Source organism: Lynx rufus, unplaced genomic scaffold (assembly GCF_022079265.1).
Source record: "Lynx rufus isolate CCGP_SWC_20201006 ecotype Redwood Valley unplaced genomic scaffold, mLynRuf1.p SCAF_16, whole genome shotgun sequence".
NCBI classification, from domain to species: domain Eukaryota; kingdom Metazoa; phylum Chordata; class Mammalia; order Carnivora; family Felidae; genus Lynx; species Lynx rufus.
In genome coordinates, this window is record NW_025814830.1 from 2,633,498 (window position 1) to 2,656,936 (window position 23,439).

Below are 23,439 nucleotides of genomic sequence, written 5' to 3' on the forward strand. Positions count from 1 at the left end.
AAAGTTGGACACCCAACCAACTGAGCCACCCAGGCACCCCACCCTTAAAATGGGCACAATTTAAAAGATTGATGAGGTGTTGAGGAAACAGACATTCTGATACATTTGGCCTTCCCCTCCCCCCCAATATGGGAAGTGAGGGTAATGTTCAGGATCACCATCTATAGCTTTCAAGGTACCAAGGTAATCTAATTATTATGCCTGAAATAGTTTCCTGTTCAAAAAAATGTGTATACACTTACTAAAAATTAGCTATTAGTTTTAGGATATAGTCCTTCAAGAAGGGAAGCAGCCAGTAAAATGTGTCACTAATAGGACAGTTTTGGACAACAATCTGGAATTATCTACCCAATTAAACTTTTACATTCTCTTTGACTCAATTCCAATTACAATAACTTCACTAAAAATTAAATGTGAAAACATTTGAATTGAGGTAAAGCCTGTTAATTAATTTCTACCAACAATTTCTAGTCTTCTATTCCTAGCATTTCGCCACCCTCTACCTTGGCCAATACCGTTACCTCTCCCTCACTATTAGCTCTACCTACCCTGTCACCTTTCACCGGGAGATGTCACCGAGGGGCCACCAGCAATCCTGTCAGGAAGAGATCTTTTCCTTAAACTAAATTAGTTTACTCTGTGCCCACAGTGAGGCATGCTGCCTTTGTCATACTACTTTGGCTTCTCCAAGCCCTACATTGTTCTTCATAAGCACTTCCTGAGATTGTTCCCCCTGCTTTGCACTCCCTAAAGGAAGACTCCCTTTCCAGCACGGATATGTGCACCTTTGTCAAAATGGCCGCGCCTGCTGTCAAGTTTTGCTGCTTGCCAAGTTTTGCTGCCTTTGGCTTGGTGCGCCTCCGGGTTCCAAGCAGACGGGAGGAAGAGCATCGCCCTTTGCGTCGCTCACAATTGACGTAACGTGGAGTAGTACTGTTACCTAGGGCAGAAAAAGATGTTGTACGGCATCTTCCAATATGGCGGCTCCCGCATAAGTCGGCCAACAGGGCGCCGCCATACTATCTCGTAGTGTCTTTGTCTTAAAAGACCGAAAGCTGAACGGAATCTTCATCGGTGGAAGGACGCCCCCGGTGTGGTGGTTGGCAACCCGCAGACTCGGATACCAAAGACGTTAAACTTGACCTGGGAGATGCAATAGTAGCGCTTGTGAGTCTAAAGCCGAAGTGATGGACCGTGGCCCTTTCGACCAACCCAACTGGTGCGCGAAGGCTCTATTAAGGGGTCTCAGTTTCGCGTTCTGGGAGCGGAATCAGATTGAGCTTGGTTTGTGGAGATTTGGGGTTTATGGTAGGGAGGTTTTGGGTTGTCCGTGAGGGAAGCAAGCCGTTGTGGGCGGTGGATGCATTCCATGATTGAGGAAGCGGGATTGTCGGAAATGGTGTAGGTCTGGGCTGGTGAGGGATTGGAGTGGCCTGGAGAAAGGTGTTAGGACTTGGGGTATTGCTTTTGTGGGGTAGGTCAGTGACTTGGGCTGCGGTCTTGGAGGTAAATCAGTGACTGGCGTTTCCTAGACGTTGGGTCAGTGTTTGGAATGCGCTTAGGGTTAATGTTTGGGGTGTCTTTCAGGTTAAGTCACTGATTAGAGGCAAATGATGGGGAGGTCAGTGTTTGGGGTGTTCATGAAAGAAGTCAGGAATGGGAGTGCCTTTGGAGGTGGTCAATGAATGGAGTGGCTTGTGGTCAGTGCTTGGCCAGCTTTGTTGTCTTTGAGCGTTTCCAGTGGTTATTTAATTTTTTATTTTCTGGTAGATATAAAAGCAGCTATTAAAAAAAATGTTTTTCTCTTTTCTTTCTTTACTGAACCCTTATTACTAATGTAACTACTAATTGATTCTTGTAGGTTTTCCAGGTAAGCAGTCAGAGTACCTGCAGGTAAGTTTAATTCAGAGAAAAGAATATGGACTTTGGATTTGGGCAGACCTAGGTTTTTATCCATATTCTGTCACTTTACTATGTAAACTTGAGCAAGTTTCTCAACCTCTCTGAGATTCTTTTCTCATTTGTTAAAAAAAGCAAAAAAAACAGAACAGTACTAACTACTCATACAGTTAAGGATCACACAGTGGATACCCAAGACAGGTCAGCAAGCAGTATTCCAGTATTTATACCCGTTTCTCTGGATTTTTTAGGCTTTTAAATTTTTCTCATTGGACATTTTTCTCCCCTACTTCTTTGCAATGGTCTTTCTCTAAGTGTAGATTTAGTTTTGAGTACAGTTTCGGTAAAATTACATAATTTAATGGTGACACTTTATTGTTAGTGTTTATTATATAATAATTATTGAGCCATCAGGTAATACATATTTCTTGTTTTCTTTAGACGATTATATTTACCTAAAGAAAACAATTTTTTGATATACCTGTATTTGTGTATATCTAAAATACATATATACATACAAATCACATACAAATGAGGACTCAAACAACTCAGAAAAATCTGTTATACTCACAGTTACAATTTCTATAATTCCCAGGTCCTGGCTTCCTGGGATAAAATAGTTCTTATGAAGGAAGGAAGTGAAGATACAAAGATCAACGCTGCATCCTTGACCAGAGACCTTGAACTAGAGCTTCAGAAAACAGCCCAGAATCAACAAGAGAGCAGATATTAGACTTTCTGACAGTGTCTAAGGGCCCCAGAAAATGTCCAAGTCCCCAGTGAGTTGTATATTTATATATATTTTTTCCATTAGTCTTTGCAGTGGGTTTGGGGAGATTTAATAATACACCTATTAAAAGAATATGTTTATTCAGTATTTATGCTGACTACTCTATACCAGATAAGGCATGAAGAGATAAATGTCAGAATCTGGGAAAAATAGACAAAGAATCAACCTCACAGCCAGGTAGCAATGAGGATATGTAAATCATATGTTATACACATTGTTTTAAGTTAGAATATAGATTATAGTCCACAAAGTTCTAAATCATAAAATTGAGCTACAAACTTGTCTTTAGTATTTCCTGTTCCAGTTATTTATTGCTGCATAACAAGCCACCCTGAAACCTGGTGATATGCATTTAATTTTATCATCCTCATGGAGTCAGTGGGTCAGGAATTCAGTGGGTCAGACAGGGCCCCTTGGTGGTGCCTTACCTGTTCATGAGTTCCCAAGACCACCCTCAGAATCAGTGATTTGTTAGAATTCAGAGTGCTCAGAAACATTGTTATATTCACGATTATAGCTTATTACAGCAAAAGGATACAGATTAAAATCAGCCACAGAGAAAGTCTGTAAGGTCAGATCCAGGAGACACCAGGCAAAAAGTTCTCTCCGTGGAGTCACGTGGACAGTGTTGAATTTTCCCGGCAGTGATTTGTAACAACACATATTGAGTATTGCTAATCAGGGAAGCTCACTCACACCTTAGTTTCCAGGGTTTGGAGTTTTTATTTTTTTTTTTTTAATTTTTTTTTTAATGTTTATTTATTTTTTTTTGAGACAGAGAGAGACAGAGCATGAACGGGGGAGGGGCAGAGAGAGAGGGAGACACAGAGTCTGAAGCAGGCTCCAGGCTCTGAGCCGTCAGCCCAGAGCCCGACGCGGGGCTCGAACTCACGGACCGCGAGATCGTGACCTGAGCTGAAGTTGGATGCTTAACCGACTGAGCCACCCAGGCGCCCCTGGAGTTTTTAAAGAGAGAGAGAGAGTGTGTGGTGCAAGAGCAGGGGGGAGGGGTCAAGGGAGAGGGAGAGAGAATATCAACATGGACATGGGGCTTGATCTCACGACCCTGAGATCATGACCTGAGCCTAAATCAAGAGTCAGACACCTAACCAACTGAGACACCGAGGCGCCACTGCAGGGTGTTTATTTGATTCGGGCACGTAGGCAACACTCACTACATCAATGGCTGACCTTAGTTAGTCTCCAGGCCTTTCAGAAGTCAAGCTGCTACGGTGTGGCCCAAGCCCGCCACCGTGAATCACATTGATAGCATAGATCATCTGGTGTAGCTCAGAGCTCTCAGGTAAAGATATTTCCAGGGCTCAGAGGTTACTTCCTATGAACAGGTAAGGACCAAACCTTTCTTTGGCATGTGCAGGGTGTGGACAACCCAGACTGCTGTGTTACTCCTTTATTGCAGTTTGTCTTCACATCATGGTTCTGGAACCTCAGCTGGGAAGACTCAAAGATTGGGAACTGGAACCATCTGAAGGCTTCTTCATTCCCGTATCTGTTTTCCAGGACGACATGACTCAAAAGCTAGGCTGGGCTGGGGCTATTGGAGTATTTATGCACGGCCTCCCAGGGTGGCTCGGGCTTCTCAGAGAATGATGCTAGATGATGACAGAACCAGACTGAAACTACATGGCCTTTTCTGCATCATCCCTTCAGCTGCATCCTCTCTGTTACAAGCAACACCCTAAGACAAACTAGATTCCAGGAGAGGGGAACAGGTTCTGCCTCTTGACAGGGGAGTAGCAAGGTCATGTTGCAGAAGGCTTTGGAATGGGACATATTATTGTAGTCATCCTTGGGAAATATAATCTACTGCATGGCTGTCAATAAAAAATTGTTGGTGAGGGGCAACCAGGTGGGTCAGTCAGTCAAGCATCCGACTCTTGATTTTGGCTCATGTCATGATCTTTAGGTTCATGAGATCAAGACCTGAGTCGGGCTCTGTGCTGATGGCAAGGAGCCTGCTTGGGATTCTCTCTCTCTCTCTCTCTCTCTCTCTCTCTCTCTCTCTCTCTCTCCCCCCCTATGCCTCTCCCCTGCTCATCTGTGTATACTCTCCCTCAAAATAAACTTAAAAAAACAATCATTGGCAATTTGCCTTACCTTAAAGAGAAAGCTCCTCTAGAAAAGTAGATAGTTTCTGTCACATAAGTAGAAGACATTTCTTTGGTGGGTATTTAGGTTAGATTGCTTAGTGCTCAGTGCCTTCTACATATAGAAAACGACTAAAAAAGTGGTGAGTTTCCTTTGATTATTTCTCAGCCATCCACAGATAAGCCAGTGGTGTTACACCAGAGCCAAACTCAGTGATCAGAGTGCTTTAGGGGTTCAAAACAGTGTAGCTCAAGTCCACAGCTTCCTGGTGGTCTGACTGTATTCAGGGATAACACCTAGATTATCAACAAGACTGGATGGATTCTAAGACCATCATTTGGTCTTCCACAAACAGCTCTCAAAATTAAGTTTTTTCTTTAAATCAGTGATTCTCAATTCGAGATGATTTTGTCTCCCCAGGGGACATTTGACAATGTATGGGACTTTTTTTTTTTAAGTTTATTTATTTACTTTGAGAGAGTTGGAGACATCACAAACAGGGGAGGGGCAGAGAGGGAGAGAGAGAATCCCAAGCAGGCTCCGCACTGCCAGCTGCAGAGTCCAATGTGGGGCTTCAACCCACAAACTGTGAGATCATGACTGGAGCCAAAATCAAGAGTCTGACACTTAACTGAGCCACCCAGGCACCCCTCTGGGACATTTTTGATTGTCATGACTGTTAATGGGATCTAGTAAATAGAGGCCAGGGATGCTGGTAAACATCCTACAGCACACAGTACAGGGCTCTATCACAAGAAGTTATCCAGCCCAAAATGTCAGTAGGGTTGAGGCTGAGAAACCCCAACCTATTAGTGAAGTCTTAGAATATTTCCTTTGTAATCTTTTCACACCCCAAAATGCAGATGTCAACTGTCAGTTCATAGTTCATTTCTTCTATTATAAAATTTTTCCAATTATATTAGTAAACCTTAAAATAGTCTCAATGTCTAAAGTTTCAAATAGTACAGAAGTTTCTAGAGATAAACTTGTAAGTCCCTCATTGATCCTTTTTCACCACCCTCAAAATAAATAATCTAAAAAGTTATATGTATTGTTTTGAATTTCCCTGTCAGCAATTACATATATAACTATGAGTTTTTATATATTTGAGTTGGGGGTCCTTGGCCCACCCTCCGTCTTGATGATTCTCCAGAAGAACTCAAAAGGACCCAAAAAAGCTGTTATACTCACAGTTATGGATTATTACAGTGGAAAAAATACAGATTAAAATCAGCAAAGGCAGGGGCACCTGCTTGGCTCAATTGGTTAAATATCTGACTCTTAATTTTTTTTTTTTCTAATTAAGCATCTGAGTCTTGGTCTCAAGGTCATGAGTTCAAGTCTGGTTGTGGAGCCCATTTAAAAAAATTTTTTTTAAGTAAAATCAGCAAAGGCAAAAGATACAGAGTAGCATCCAGGAAAGACTCGGCATCAGCCTCCAGCTATCCTAACCCAGTGGAGTAGCTCGAATAGCACTTAATTCTCCCCATGACGATGTGTAGCAACAGGTGGAAAGTGCTGCCATCCAGGGGGGCTCACCTGCAGCTTGGTGTCCAGGGTTGTATTGAATGTCAGTCAACACAGGCATTTAGCATATGTGACTGACCTTAGCTACTCAGTCTCCAGGCCCCCCAAATTCTAACTGATAGAGCGTGGCCCAAGCCTCAGGAATGTGGAAACACCTGTATTGGGCTGGATATTCCAGGGGTTCAGAGGTTATCACCCAGGAGCAAGTCAATGACTGGTCTTCCTGAAGACAGGCTTTTCTTTGGAGCGTGCAGGGTTTTGGCAACCCAGGCCTGCGGAGTCAACCCTTTTCTGCACAGACCCTAATAACCCATTGTCATAATTGAGATTATAGTTCATGTACTTTTCTGTAACTTATTAAGTGTACTTAAAGCCAGTACCTTGGAAATCCATCCCTATCAACATTTCAGTAACAAACAATAATAAGTGAACATTTTTTTTTTTTTTGAGTGCTTACAGTGTGCTCTACCTGCTTTAAATTCAGTCGTTTGGTTTCACAACTCAGGATGTATTTGCGGGTTTTAAATGCTCATGGTTTTTCATTGTGCTGTCATTCATGTTACTTCTTTCTTGTATTTTTTAATGTTTATTTTTGAGAGAGAGCACACGCATGCTCATGAGTGGGGGAGGGGCAGAGAGGGGGAAGGACAGAGGATCCAAAGCAGGCTCCGCTGTGACAGCAGAGAGCCCTATATGGGGCTCAAACCCTTGAACCATGGGGTCACGACCTGAGCCTAAGTCACACACTCAACCGATTGAGCCACCCAGGTGCCCCTCATGTTACTTCTTTCTTGAATTCCATGCACCTCTCTCCTTACCCCTCTGAAGTTCAACCTTTATAATTTTTCTGCTCCCCGTTGGTGCCCACATGGTATGTATTTCTTTCTTGCCCTCTATGTATGTATTGTAGACTTGTGCACTTCCATTCCTCTTTCTGCAAGCCAGTATGCTCCTTCAGGGTGGAAGCAAGTCTTCCGTACAAAGGAGTATCCAGTGCAGTGTCTGACATAGAGGTGCGTTCACATAGGTTGTACTTGGTTCCAAGATTAAAGGATTTGAGGATGCTCTAGTCTATGTCTCTTATGAAAGAGTGAACATGTACATCAGTGAATGATTGGAAGCACCAAGATAGGATATTTAAAAAATTTTCATGTTTATTTTTGAGAGAGAGAGACACAGCGTGAGCAGGGGAGGAACAGAGAGAGAGGGAGACACAGAATCCGAAGCAGGCTCCAAGCTCTGAGCTGTCAGCACAGAGCCCAACGTGGGGCTCGAACCTACGAACCATGAGATCATGACCTGAGCCGAAGTCAGATGCTTAAGTGACTGAGCCATCCAGGTGCCCCAAAGATAGGAAATTTTAAATAAAAAATTAGTTTTTCCTAAAAAGTATGATGCAAAACTAGTTATGTAGAAGGCAAATGACTTACCACCTGAAAAATTATTATATGATACTTATTTTTGTAGTATTAACCAATGATAATCCCTTTAGAATGAACAGGAACGTTCTGTTGCAGGGCTTACTGTCATTCAAGGATGTGGCTGTGGTTTTTACATGGGAGGAGTGGCAGCTACTGGACCCCATTCAGAAGCACCTGTATCAAGATGTGATGTTGGAAAATTATAGCAACCTGGTATCAGTGGGTAAGCAGAGCCTTCCCAGGGTAATGCAGGCAATCAGTTGCCTTTCTTTTCTCAGCAATGAAATGTGTGGAGCCTTACGAGTACCTTACTTTTTTGAACTTGAGTTTCATACCTCATAGATTTTAGTACATTCTGGCCTTTAACAGAGTGTTTTTCTCTCGCTCCCAAAATAAAAGGCCTTTACTTGGCTAAGAGGCAAATTGTTCGGGCCCTTAAAACAACCTTCCCCGTTTTTCAGAGGCCTTGTAAGCCCAAGTATGTGGGTCCATGGATCCGCTATAATTTTCCTTGAGTAGGGTGTCAAGTTACCAAAGCAGATGCATTCTACCAGTTGGAACAAGGACCACCATGGATAACAGAGGAAGACATCCAGAGTCAGATTCGTCCAGGTGAGTGAGAAACCATCCCTGGGGCACAAATGGAAGTAAATTTCTATTTGGTCAGAAATGGGGAGGTACCTATTGTTGTTCAGAGAAATCTTCTTGAAGTTTTTAAGCTCTGAGTGTGACTTAGAACAGGGGACGTAAGCTCCCACATAACATTAATATTGACTCCACAAAAAAAAAAAAAAAAAGGTGTTTTTTTTGTTATCTCATTCTTTTTTCTTAATTTTTAATTTTTTTAAAGATAATTTATTGTCAAGTTGGCTAACATACAGTGTATACAGTGTGCTCTTGGTTTTGGGGGTAGATTCCCGTGATTCATTTCTTACATACAACGCCCAGTGCTCATCCCAACAAGTGCCCTCCTCAATGCCCATCACCCATTTTCCCCTTTCCCCCGCACCCCCACCGTCAGTCCTCAGTTTGTTCTCTGTATTCAAGAGTCTCTTATGGTTTGCCTCCCTCCCTCTCCGTTTGTAACTTTTTTTTAATGTTTATTTTTAATGTTTGTTTATTTTTAATGTTTGTTTGTTTTTGACAGAGAGACAGACAGACTGTGAGTGGGGGAGGGGCAGAGAGAGTGGGAGGCACAGAATCTGAAGCAGGCTCCAGGCTCTGAGCTCTGAGCTGTTAGCACAGAGCCTGACACAGGGCTTGAACTCATGAACTGTGAGATCATGACCTGAGCCAAAGTCAGATGCTTAACCAACTGAGCCACCCAGATGCCCCTAATGTTTATTTATTTTTGAGAGAGAGAGAGAGAGACAGAGCGCGAGCAAGGGACGGGCAGAGAGAGAGGGAGACACAGAAACCGAAGCAGGCGCCAGGCTCTGAGCTGTCAGCACAGAGCCTGATGTGGGGCTCAAACCCACGAATCATCAGATCATGACCTGAGCCGAAGTCCAGCACTCAACCAACTAAGCCACCCAGAGGCCCTTTGATTCCACTTTTTAATCTCTCCATATTAGGATTCTGTTTGGTTTTTATTTCTTTTTAATGTTTATTTATTTATTTTGAGACAGTGAGATAGAGAAGAGGAGGGACAGAGAGAGGGGGAGAGAGAGAGAGAGAGCATCCCAAGCAGGCTTCACACCGTAAATGCAGAGCCTGACATGTGGCTCAGTCTCACAAACCGTGAGATCATGACCTGAGCCAAAACCAAGAGTTGGATGCTTAACTTACTGAACCACCCAGGCTCCCCTTTTTCTTGGTTTTTAAAAGAATACATTTCCGGGAGCACCTGGCTGGCTCATTCAGTAGAGTGTGAGACTCTTTTTTTTTTTTTTTAATGTTTATTTTATTTTTGAGACAGAGAGAGACAGATCATGAGCGGGGGAGGGGCAGAGAGCGAGGGAGACACAGAATCCGAAGCAGGCTCCAGGCTCTGAGCCGTCAGCACAGAGCCCGACACAGGGCTCAACCCACGAACCGCGAGATCATGACCTGAGCCGAAGTCAAACGCTTAACCAACTGAGCCACCCGTGTGCCCTGAGTGTGCGACTCTTGATCACAGGGTCATGAGTTCAAGCCCTGTGTTGGGCATGGAGCCTACTTCAAAAAGAAAAATTAAAAATAAAAGAAAATGAAAGAATACATCTCCTTCTCTTTTGTATTTGGATCAGATCCCCTCTAGTGCATCTTGGAACTTCCTGTCCTAATTAATCTTTCTCCTTGGCATCCTCAGTTTACCTGGCTTCTCACCTTTGTTTCCCTAACCCACAGTTATAGCTTTCTTTTCTTATATACTCAGCATTCATAAATTGTCCCTCTTCTCATTTTCTAGTTTATTCCCTTTTTTTCTTCCTTCCACTTACAAATGTCTCAGACTTTCACTGTGTACCCAGTCTCGTTTCCTCTTCTCTGCTTGGCCTTTGCTATGAAATTCCACTCCTTCTATTACATGATCATTGTGGTTCCTTGGTCTCCTTTCTAGATGACACCTGGCAAGTGGATAGTCATACAGACTGGCACCAAGAAAACCAAGGCAACCTTGAAACTATGGAGAGTCACCACATAAATAACCCATTTAGAAAAATATTGTCTCTAAGCTTAAATTCTGATGTCCCTTTAGCACAAAGATCCCATACATTTGACGTACTTGGGAAACACTTGAAACCTAACGTAGAGCACATTATTCAGAATAAAAGCTATGCAAGAAACGAAGTGGAATTTAATGGGTACGACAAAGTAGTTCTTTATACCAAGCATGGGAAAATTCATAATGGAGAAAAATATAATGAATTTAATGAACATTTGAAGGCTTTCGGCCATAAGTCACAGCTTATTGAACATTGGAAGACTCAAGCAGGAGAGAAACAGTTTAACTGCAGTGACTATGGGAGAGTCTTTTCCCAGAAGGCAGACCTCATTAAGCATCAGAGAACACACACAGGAGAGAAACCCTATGGTTGCAGTAGATGTGAGAAAGCCTTCAGCCGGAAGTCCCATCTCATTTTACATCAGAGAACCCACACAGGAGAGAAACCTTATGAATGCAATAAATGTGGGAAAGCTTTTACTGATAAGTCATGCCTTAATAAACACCAGAGAACTCACACAGGAGAGAAACGGTTTGAGTGTCGCCTATGTCAGAAAAGCTTCGGCGGTAAGTCACAACTCACCTCACATCAAAGAACTCATACAGGACAGAAGCCCTACAGGTGTGGTGAGTGCGAGAAGAGCTTCAGCAACAAGTCACAGCTCATTATTCATCAGAGATCTCACACGGGAGAGAAACCTTACGGTTGCGACAAATGTGGGAAAAATTTCCCCCTTAAGTTTAGCCTCATTTTACATCAAAAAACTCATACAGGGGAAAAACCTTACGGATGCAGTGACTGTGGAAAAGCCTTCATCCAGAGATCTGAGCTCATTAGACATCAGAGAACTCACACAGGAGAGAAACCTTATCATTGCAGTGAATGTGGAAAAGGCTTCAGTGTAAAGTCACTCCTCAATACTCACTGGAGAACTCATACGGGAGAGAAACCCTATGGGTGCAGTGAATGTGGAAAGACGTTCTCCATCAAGTTTAGTCTCATCCTACACCAAAGAACACATACGGGTGAGAAACCTTATGAATGCAGTCAGTGTCAGAAAGCTTTCACCCAAAAGTCACACCTCACTATTCATCAGCGGTCTCACACCGGCGAGAAACCTTACGAGTGTAGCGAATGCCACAGAGCCTTCAGCCGGAAGTCCTATCTCCTCATTCACCAGAGAATTCACTCAGGAGAGAAACCGTATGAATGCATCCAGTGTGGGAAGACTTTCTCTCACAAGTTTAGCCTTATTATTCATCAGAGAATCCATACAGGAGAGAAACCCTATGGATGCAGTGAATGTGGGAAAACTTTTCCTATTAAGTTCAGCCTCGTTTTGCATCAGAAAACACACACGGGAGAGAAACCCCACGAATGCAGTGAATGTCAGAAATCTTTTGCCCAGAAGTCACATCTTATTATCCATCAAAGAACTCACACAGGGGAGAAGCCTTATGGATGCAGTGAGTGTTGGAAAACTTTCTCCCACAAATTCAGCCTCATGTTACATCAGAAAACTCATAGGGGAGAGAAATCATGAAATATCCAAAACTTGTCTTTGAGAGTGAATGGCTCATAACACCAGAGCTTACATAGGAGCAAAACAAAGGCTACCGATGTGGACACACTTTTTTTTTTCCCCAAGCTCGCATGTCATCGCTTATAAGAGGATGGTACTGGGTAGAATGCCAGACAGCAGGAAATCCCTTTCCCAGTACATTTCAGGTGAATGTAGCCCAGAGGGAACAAATAGGAGGGAAGATCTGTGTGTGTGTGTGTGTGTGTGTATAGATTGTGAAGATGTTGTTGGCATGAAATCCTGCTACGCTGATAATCAGAGAACTGACACTGAGGAAAAAAAAAATCTATACTTTAATGAATCTGAGGAATCATCTTTCATGGGTGTTGTTTTATGAGGGATGTCATATTCTGTAATTGTGACACAATAGACAATTATGGGAAATATTAAGTATGTAAATATATGTGTCAAAAAATAAAGCAAAAATTATATAACTATGTGAGAATATGGGTTTTACATCTATTTTTACTATTGAAATGATTGTTCATAATTGGGAATTGCTTGTATTATCATACCAATTGGGACTCCCTAGGACACATATTTAAATGTACACAAAACTTGCCAATAGAATATTTGCATTGCATTTTTACATCATTACATCTGTTGTAATTGAACTACACAGTTCATTATTTTAGTAATAAAAAAGTTATTAATAAAAATAAATTTATATTATAAAATTAATAAAATTTATTTTATGAATAAAAATTAATAAAATACTGAATATCTCCTCCTCTGCCACGCCTCTATTTACTGGTATTTGTAAATGGGCCTGGAAGATTTGTAGCCTTTCTTGAGTAAAACATTTTTTCAACAATTCCAAGATAGAATTTTTTCCCCCACACAATTAAAAATGAAGTTAAGGGGCGCCTGGGTGGCGCAGTCGGTTAAGCGTCCGACTTCAGCCAGGTCACGATCTCACGGTCCGTGAGTTCGAGCCCCGCGTCAGGCTCTGGGCTGATGGCTCAGAGCCTGGAGCCTATTTCCTATTCTGTGTCTCCCTCTCTCTGCCCCTCCCCCGTTCATGCTCTGTCTCTCTCTGTCCCAAAAATAAATAAACGTTGAAAAAAAAAATTTAAAAAAAAATAAAAATAAAAATGAAGTTAAAATGGAGCATACAGTTGATGGTTTGACATCTTTAAATTAAAAAAAAAATTTTTAATGTTTATTTATTTTTGAGAGAGAGACAGAGCATGAGTGGTGGAGGGGCAGAAAGAGAGAGACACAGAATTCAAAGCAGGTTCCAAGTTGTCAGCACAGAGCCCGACACAGGGCTCAACCTCACGGACTGTGAGATCACGACCTGAACCAAAGTCGGACACTTAACCAACTGAGCCACCCAGTTGCCCCAACACATTTAAATTTTTTTAACGTTTTTATTTATTTTTGAGAGAGAGAGAGAGAAGCAGAGTGTGAGTGGGGGAGGAGCAGAGACACACACACACACACACACACACACACACACACACACAGAATCAAAAGAGGCTCCAGACTCTGAGCTGTCGGCACAGAGCCCAATGCAGGACTCGAACTCATGAACTGCAAGATCATGACCTGAGCTCAAGTGGGACGCTTAACCGACTAAGCCACCCATCCGCCCTTATGGTTTGACATATTTAAATAGCTTAGTACATAAAATAATGGTGCGTCACACAACCAAAGGTATTTTAGATCGGATGCAATACAGTGGAAGTATCTTTAAGAAAGAATTTTGTATCTTCTAAACTGATCAGATATTTAGGGTTGGAAAATGCCAAGTATTCACACGTTGTATACCCCTGTGAATTCTAAACAGTTTGCGAGATAGTCCCTGATATTAAAAGACAGAAATAAATACTAGCTTTGGTCCTGGTATTGCTTGATTAGACAATGTAACTTGTTCCCATAATAAATAAAATAGGCTTCTATTTTCCCTATACTACACAAGCTATGCTTCCCTTTGAAAGAGCATAAGTGAAACTTTAGAGGTGTTATTAATCCTTCCGTAGAATGTAGCTGGAAAGTCTCACAAATTATTTTCTTTTTAAAAAAATGTTTATTTTCAAGGAGAGAGAGCAGGGGAGGGGCAGAGAGCGAGGGAGAGAGCCAAGCAGGCTCCACACTGTCAGCACAGAGCCTGGAGCCCAATCAATTTCATTGACCATGAGATCATGACCCGAACCAAAATCGAGAGTCAGAGTGGAGCCATCCAGGCACCCCCTCATGGGAATTAAACTCTAAGACAAAATGAGCTTAATTTTACTAAAGTAGGTTTCCTTTCCAAGCACATTGTTTTACATTAAAATGGGGGAAGTACCACTACAGCAGGTACCCAGTTTGAGGTGACTGAATGGACTCCCACAGCTCCACGACTTACACTTACAGAAGACTCCAATAAAGACAAATGCTACCACATAGCCTGAGAAAAAATAAAACAGGTAAACCTCAAGGTGCTCTGCAACATGCGGGCACAGATTCCAGGGACCTTTTTCAGTCACAGCACACTGTCTCTAAATCATAAGCCACCAACATACATGTGAAGTGTCTCAGTTTCGGGGAAATCAAGGCACAAGTTTACTCAGGGGTCTTTTATACTCACTGGTCACACAACCAGAAGCAGCCTTTGTAAAGGGGTAGATCCTCTGTTTTCAATAAGCGATGTAGACTAGGTGGTAATGCCCACCCTGAGCAGTACAGTACAGCATGAGACAAAAGTCAGAAAGGCTCATGTTTGGGGTGCCTGGGTGGCTCAGTCGGTTAAGCGTCCGACTTTGGCTCAGGTCATGATCTCATGGTTTGTGGGTTCAAGCCCTGCATCGGGCTCTGTGCTGACAGCTCAGAGCCTGGAGCCTGCTTCGGATTCTGTGTCTCCCTCTCTCTCTGCCCCTCCCCTGCTCACTCTCTCTCTCTCTCTCTCTCAAAAATAAATAAACATTAAAAAAATTAAAAAAAAAAAAAAGAAAGAAAGGCTCACGTTAATCCCAGGGACGCTGACAGACTTTCTATCCCAAACCCAGGCACTGCTAGTCTTGCACATGGGGAAAGTTTGCAAATGTTGAGGGTGTGAAGGGTCATAATGGCATGTCAACTACAATGTGACATTATGGTTAGCAAAATAAATACTACTGTTCTACTGTGTGCATTCCCAAAGGATTTGTTCTGGAATGACTGGAAGCTCTCCATTGTCTTGAGTGTAAAGCCTGGGAAGTTGAGGAGAGCACTATTCTCTTGAAGACAAAGATTCTTACCTGTGAGCCCAGAAGCATTTCAGTGAATCAAGAGTCTTCACCATCTTGTCCCTCCAGAGCTCCCACCCCAGACCACTTTCCAACAGGAAAGTCAGCAGGATAAGTGCTTCCCAACTTTGCCTGGCCATGTTCAAAGTATTAAAAGGGGAAGAATCTACTCACTACCAAGGTGGAAAATATGTGGTTCATCACTCATCCTTGCTCGCTCTGTCAGTCAAACTGTATTTGCAGGGAAGGAACTGCTATCAGATACCAACCAAAGTACAGCAAAGACTACTCTCACTCCTCTCTCAAATTTTAATTCCAAACCTAGACTTTCATCAAAACATTTACAGCATCTACAGGATCTTGTGAGATTGAAGGTTACATAAACTACCTCTTTCTTGACAAACCCATTGGCAATGTCATTTGACTCAATTTCTTTCACTATGACGTGAGACTAGGAGCTAGTGATCGAATTGCGGACCCCATGGCTTCTCTCTCAACTAGCCATGGTTTGCCTGGGGTGCAAGGGAAGTGTAACAGTGACAGAAGACTACTTTGAGCTACAGAATCTTTATCTTTTTCACCTTGTGCTGACTGTCAGCATTGTGGGGGCTGGTGCAAAAACATGTCAAGCCCATATTAAAAAAGAATAAAGCTTTGCATTTATTCTCACGACATGGTACGGGCCTCTCTGAGTTTACTTCCCCATCCTATCATAACAGGTAACGGCCCTAAAATTGGCAGTGGGGGGGCGCCTGGGTGGCTCAGTCGGTTAAGCGTCCGACTTCGGCTCAGGTCACGATCTCGTGGTCCGCGAGTTCGAGCCCCGCGTCTAGCTCTGGGCTGAAGGCTCAGAGTCTGGAGCTTGCTTCCGACTCTGTGTCTCCCTCTCTCTCTATCCCTCCCCCGTTCATGCTGTGTCTCTCTCTGTCTCAAAAATAAATAAACATTTAAAAAAATTAAAATAAAATAAAATAAAATAAAATTGGCAGTGGGTTTTCAGAACTGGCATGTTGAAGAAATATCTGTAGAGGACTTATCTGGCGATGGTCTCCTTGCGGACCCTTGTTACCGCGTGGATTCAGGTCCTCTTGGTATTTTTACATCAAGACTTGCCCTCTACTGAGCATCAGATTATATAAACCCAAGGATCACTGGTTTATCTCAAAATTCCTCAATCAGAAAAATAATCTTGATGAATGGAAGGCATATATTGATGCTGGATAGTGGGAATTAAGAATTTTATTTGTGGGGTGCCTGGGTGGCTCAGTTGGTTAGGTGATGGACTTCGGCTCAGGTCATGATCTCACAGATCATGAGTTCGAGCCCTGCATCAGGCTCTGTGCTGATGGCTCAGAGCCTGGAGCCTACTTCAGATTCTGTGTCTCCTCCTCTCTCTACCCCTCCCCTGCTCATGCTCTGTGTCTGTCTCTCAATAATAAATAAATGTTAAAAAAAATTTTTTTTAAAGAATTTTATTTTTTACGTGACTCAAGTTTTTTTTTTTTAAATGAAAGATAAAAGCAAGGAACACATGGTCCCAGAAAGCTGTAAAAAAACAGAAGGCAGAAGGCAGAGGTATAGACTTGACATTACTGACTAGCCCTACATTCCTTAAGCTGGATATCCAGGTTGGCTCACCCGTGTGACTGAGGCTACCCCCAGTGTACATGGGTTTTAGAAGATGTTGCAAAATGCTCTTAAAATCACTGACTTGTCCTGTAATCCAGCAATTTAGCCATGAGGTCCCTGGCTTTGTCAGTGTTAAGTACACGTTTCCAACACCTATCAGACCCTCTGATTTAAATGCTGTAGTTTCTAGGGCCTACAGTCCTATGCACAATTGCATCTCCATTCTTTCTGTCGTTTTCATTTTTCATACCCCCATTATTTCAGTCCTCGTAGAGGGCTGTGAAAGTCATTAGGGCTGGCCGTTCACAAGTCTTTCTCCTTTGGGACACACACAGAACAACTGTGCTTCTCCACGTATTTGAAGTTACATATCACCATGAGGTAGGCTTGGTTGACGAATCAGCAGAAGCCTTAGCCAGTTTGTACTCTTCTATCTTCTGGTTCCATCTCTCCTAGGAACCAGTAATATTCCAGGGAGGAGTCCTATCCAGGGATCCCGAGTGAGGACAATGATGATGTGGAGCAGAAGTCCCAGGCGACCCACAGGCACATGAATATGAGTGAGAAGTTGATCTTTGTTGTTTTAAGCCACAGATATTTTGGGGTTGGTTTTATTATAACATAATGCAACACGCTCACTCAGTCTGGAAATCCTATTAAGAAATTCATTGGGGCGCCTGGGTGGCTCAATTGGTGAAGCATCTGACTCTTGATTTCACTTCATGGCAGGATCTCATGGTTCGTGAATTTGAGCCCCACTTCGGGCTCTGCACGGACAGTGTGGAGCCTGCTTGGGATTCTCTCTCTCCCTCTCTCAAAATAAATAAACATTAAAATAAATAAATAAATTCATTTGTAACTCTCTATGGACTTAAAAAAAAGTCCAATCTCCTTGACATGCTATGCAAGGACCTTGTATTATTATCTATTGTGTAACCAAAAAGCATCCCGATCGGGTTTCTATAATCCTAACAGGCCAGTCCTAAAATTCTCACAGGAGACAAACTGCCAAAAAATATTTCAAGGAATTCTAACACAGAAATATGATGGGGGTTTTGCTCTACTTAATAACAAACAAGATTTACTCTAAATGAATAGTAATTAATATATTGCAGTATCAAGTACAGGGATAGAGACAGATTACAAATTGTAAAAGCTCAGAAATTGATCTATACACACGGAAATTGGATATGGATATCTGAGATGGCATTACAAGTCAGTGCAAAAAGGGGTATGATTCAGAGTTAGTTAAAATCAAGGTTAAGGGTACTGTCCTCAATTCAGCCACCAGCTATAAGGTCAGGGGTTCCCAGGGCCACTCTCACCTTTTGACCAATTGGCTACAAATTTAGGAGTTCCCATATCCACCCTCAGATAAGAAAGACTTACAGGGGTGCCTGGGTGGTTCAGTAGGTGAAGCGGTTAAGCGACCAACTGTTGACTTTGGCTCAGGTCATGATCTCAAGATTCATGAGTTTGAGTCCCCGGTAGGGCTCCATGCTGATAGTGCAGAATTTGCTTGGGATTCCCTCTCTCTCAAAAATAAATAAACTTGAAAAAAAGAGAGACTTACAGAACACCAAAAGTCCTATTCTTATTCTAGTTTTATAATAGCATAAAGGTACAAATAAGAACAACCCAAAAGAGACACATAGAGAAAAGTCTGTAAGCTTGTAAACCTAAATCTTCCATCACCCTTCCAGATGCATCACCCACCGGGCACTGAGAAATGACATACTGAAAAGAGTATTGCCAACCAGGGAATTTCCCCTGAGCTTCCTATCCAGAGGTCTAATTTGGGTTTTATTACACAGACATGATCGATTTGGGGTCAAACTCAATCTCTAGTCTCTACTACCTCCTGGAGGTCAGAATGATATCGTATGGCTCAAGGCCTCAATCTTCTAATCACATGGTTGGTTTTTCTGGCTGGCCAGTTCCAGAGGTGAGTCATCTCCTCAGCAGAAACTACCTTGTGGTTTGGGGACCCTTCATGTATAAAAAGACACCCCTATCACTCAGGAAATTCTAAGGGTTTAGAGATTACCTCTTAGGAACCTGGGACAAAGGCTAGCCAAACCCCTTATGGTGGTTATTTTTAAAACAGTCCAACGATAGTTAGTTATCCTATGGAAAAAGTAAATTAAGGTGTCTACTTGACACCCTACACAAATCAATGCTTCATGTATTAAGACTGAAAAACAACAAACTGATTTGACACAGGGCCAGACAGTATTTTAGAATTTTCAGGCCACATACAACCTCCATATATTTAACCCTTTAAAAATTTAGAAACCAGGGGCGCCTGGATGACTCAGTCGGTTGAGCATCCGACTTCGGCTCAGGTCGTGATCTCACGGCTCATGAGCATAGGTCTCTTTGTTCACAGCTCAGAGCCTGGAGCCTGCTTCGGATTCTGTGTCTCCCTCTCTCTCTGCCCTTGCCCCACTCACGCTCTCTCTCTCTCTCTCAAAAATAATAAACATTAAAAAATTTTTAATTACAAAAATAATTTAAAAACCAATCTTAAGGGCAAAGCCAAACAGGCTGGGAGCTGGAATTTGCCCATAAGGTGCTGACCTGTGGAACCCTAAAAGTTTTAGAAGAAAATAAAAGAGACTATCTTTATGATCTTAATGAGGGGAAGGATTTCTTTTAAAAGACAGGTAGAAACTACAACAGGAAAGATTGTTAAATTTCAGCTACATTAAAAGTAGATATTCCATCTAAAATACATCAAAAACAGTAAGAACAAGCTGCGCACTGAGATCATCTTTTTGTAATGCTTAACCGAAAAAGGATGAAAACTTAAGATTATATAAAGAACTCTCACGAATCAGTAAGAAAATGACAAGAGTAAAAACCAATAGGCAAATATTCACGGAGGAGACAACTCTCAATAGCCAATGAACACAAGATACTTTTTAAAAAAATTTTAATCTCTACACCCAAGATGGGGCTCAAACTCCCCAACCCGGGATCAAAAGTCGCATGGTCCTCAGCCAGCCGGCCAGGCGCCCCAAAGAAACTACATTTTAAATTGGAAGCAGCCCAATTTGTGCATGAGCCAATTCTAAGATTTCTTTGATCTTTTCAAAAAAAATTCACAGCAGCTCCTATTGGAATGGGTAGTTTTAACAGCTTTCGGAGATTTTCACAAAGTCACGGTTGACCCATGTATATTGTCTGAAAAGTTTGCAGCACTTGATATGTCTCTGTCAGGGTTCAAAGCCGCTGCACGTGGGGCAGCCTGGCCTAGAGCGCAGAGAAGTAAGGCGGGCGCACAGAACGCGGACCTGCGCACCAAAGCGGCAAAACGGCACGCAGGCGCTCCAGAATCCTCGGAGGTTCCAGTAACGTTAGCTGCAAGCAGCAGGCTTTAAGACCTGATGACACTGCCATCAAGAATGCTGGTGCGTGATTTCTTCAAAAACCATTCGCACCGCATTGCTGAAGCTACGATAGCGTCACAGCTGCTTTTACATCCCGTTATTTCATAGCCCATACTTCCAGATTTCAACAATTGGTGTTTTCCAAACAGGCCCGGAACAAAAGGCGACCTTGGCTGGGAATTTAGATCGCGACGCTCCAGCACACCTTCCAAGCCTAACCTCAATGGCTAGGATGCCCACTTAGATCCCAGCCGAGCGGACCCTTCCCTCCCCCGCGCCCCCTTCCCGGCTCCACAGACCCCTGACAGTCCGCCAACATGGCCGCGCTCACAGCCCGCTCGTTTCCGACCATTTCTCGGGCGAGCGCAGCGTTGTTTGCGAGCTTCCCCATGGGAGGGACACACGTAGGCGCCAGTAATCTGACCGGAACCCCCCAGGTGAGCGGCGGAAAAACCGCGGGGGCGAAAGACCGCCTTGCAGCGCGCGTGCGCCCAGGGTGCCGCCGGAAGTGGGGACGCTCGCGCGCCCCCGCCCCGGCCGCCGTAGCCGGTGCCCCCAGAGCTGGATGTGCGGCCGGGAACGGGCGAATTCGCAGAGGTGAGGCGTGGCCGCCGGAGGTCGCAGTGGACTCGGGGGGAACCCAGATCAGCGTGCGAGTCTCGGCGGAAGAGCTTAAGGAGGGGAGAGGATCCACGGAGGTCCGTGGCTCTGAGGTTGCGATGCCTTTGCCGCCAGGCCCGGGGGACTGCGGTGGTCGGGCATTCAGGCTCTGTGGAGATCGTGAGGTCAGAGTTTGGGGTCTGTGCGGGTCACTGTGCCAGGGGCGTTCCGGGATTGAGAACTGGAGGGGAGTGGGTATCTGTCGATGAAAGCGCTGTTCAGTTTCCTCTCCACCGACTGGTTTGCAAGGCTCCTCAGGCCCCCACAGATAAGAATTTTAGGGAGATCAAGGATTAAGCAAATCTAAACTGCTAAGCCTTCTGTTAAAAATGACTTTACTGTAACTAAACTTCCGTTTTCACTGGAAGTTTATTTGGATATTTGCTTTCAGATCCTGACACCAGTAAAACAACATTTGTAGCCTCCCAAATTCTATTTCCCAAACATAATTTTTAATCAAAAGTGTATTTCAAGTCTTTTCTTTTCTGTTTTCTTTTCTTTTCATTCCCTTTCATTTAGAGAGAGAGAGTGCGCAAGCTGGGGAGAGGGGCAGAGGGAGAGAGAGAATCTTAAGTAGACTCCACGCTCAGCACGGAGCCCTATTCGGGGCTCCATCACACAACCCTGGGATCATGACCTGAGCCCGAGTCGATCATTAACCGACTGAGCCACCCAGGTGTCCCTCTGCTTAATTTTCACAATTCAGATAAACTCTGGAAATACTGGGATAATTTGCTCTTTTTAGTTAATTTCATATTCTAAACATTTCCATGAAACAAATTCTTATGAAAAAATTGTTTTAGTGGTTACACTAATAAACAGGTAAAAGAAGGAGTGATGTTGTGACTAGAATATGATTAAATACTTGCATCTATTTGGATTGCTTTTGAATATTTAAAAGATTTAGTTATTCTCTTGATTTTGGCTCAGGTCATGGTCTCACCATTGGTGAGAATGAGCCGTGAGTCCGGCTCTGCCCTGGGTGTGGAGCCTGCTTGGGATTCTCTCTCTTCTTCCCTCTCTCCCTCCCCCTCTCCTTCTCCCCCTCCCTTGCTCGCAAGCTTGCTCTCGCGCGCGCGCGCGCGCTCTCTCTCTCTCTCTCTCGTTCGCTTGCTCCCAAAATAAACTAAATATATATATATATATACATATACGTGCATATATATATATATACACGTATGTGTATATATGTATATACACGTATATATATGTATGTATATATATACGTATATGTATATATATATACACGTATATATATGTATGTATATATGTACGTGTGTTTGTATACACACACACACACACACACACACACACACACATGTATATATATAGTTTTCGTCCCTGTTCCTGGCAAGAGCTCCTAAAATCCTTGGGATTTTCCAAGTGTGAGAGTGGTTAAGGTGTCTTTTGTTATATTAATGAGGCCACTTTTGCTAAGCATCTGTGGGTGGGGGCTGGTTGCCAGGGGAACCAACTTTGTGATTGGAGGGTTGAAACTCTTAGGCCACCCCCTAACCTCTGGGGAGGGACCGGAGCTGTAGGTGGAATCGGTCACCACTGGCCAATGAGTTAATCATGCCTATGTAATAAAACCTCCATAAAGCCTCCATAAAACCCCAAATGGCCACGGTTCAGGGAGCTGCTGGCCTGGAGAACGTGTGGAGCTGGGAGAGTGGAGAACCAGGAGAAGGGCAAGGAAGGTCCACACCCTTTCCCCATGCCATCTGCGTCTCTTCTGACCGTTCCCGAGTGACAGCCTCTTATAATAAGCTGGTAACCTAGTAAGTAAAAGGTTTGACTTCTGTGAGCCACTTTCTCAGATTAATTGCACCCGAGGAGGAGGTCATGGGAACCTGATTTATAGCCAGTTGGTCAGAAAGAGAAGTCACAACTGGATTTGGGACTGACTTGAAGCAGTGGAGGGGGGTGGAGGTGCAGTCTTTCTTTCCTTCCTATAATAACTGCTGTCTTGTTTTATATCACACGTCTTCATGCTTTTACTAGATGTGTATGTATCTACAAACAATACATAATCTTTTGTGCGAGTTTTAGAAACATGAGAATGGTAGTATATTGTATGTATTAAAAAAATTACAGGTAGGGTGGCCAGTTAGCTCAGCTGGTTAGAGCGTGGTGCTAATAAAAAAAATTACAGGTAGTGTTTTGTTTTGTTCTTCATGCTGTGGAAGTAATGAATTCCTAACTGACCAAGGGCTCAAGTTTGAAATAGGTTTTGGATTTTTATGGAATGTTTTTCTCAGCATCAATTTTGGTGACCGTAGGACTTTTCTAACCTGTTAATGTACTATAGCAGACACAGTTGGTTACTTGCTGTTGCAGAAAAGAGTTAACACAGCTTTTTAGAAAGGCCTTACAAGGTTGCTTACAGGTCCCTTGCCTGGCATCTGGGAACTTAGCTTTGGGGAGGGTTCCCATCACTCCCTATTGAATGGCTCACTGTGCTTAAACCGTTCTTTCAAGCACTATGGTTTATTCTCAACACCTGCTCTCCTCTGGGAATCTGGGATTTTGGCATGTGCTAGGCAGTGGGTGCCTACATGAACAGCCCCCAG

General features: G+C 43.2%; 1 protein-coding gene across 1 annotated transcript in view; it reads left to right on the plus strand.

The window, feature by feature from the left end:
* The first annotated feature begins 1,065 nt into the window (after nucleotides 1-1,065).
* ZNF613 (zinc finger protein 613) overlaps nucleotides 1,066-23,439 on the plus strand; it is a 36,045-nt gene continuing 13,671 nt past the window's right edge. Inside the window, exons 1-5 of the mRNA XM_047077483.1 lie at nucleotides 1,066-1,219; nucleotides 2,495-2,678; nucleotides 7,843-7,969; nucleotides 8,266-8,358; nucleotides 10,286-11,927. Of these exons, the coding sequence (XP_046933439.1) occupies nucleotides 2,664-2,678; nucleotides 7,843-7,969; nucleotides 8,266-8,358; nucleotides 10,286-11,927 (1,877 nt within the window). The 5' untranslated portion in view covers nucleotides 1,066-1,219; nucleotides 2,495-2,663. The remainder of the gene's footprint in view (nucleotides 1,220-2,494; nucleotides 2,679-7,842; nucleotides 7,970-8,265; nucleotides 8,359-10,285; nucleotides 11,928-23,439) is intronic.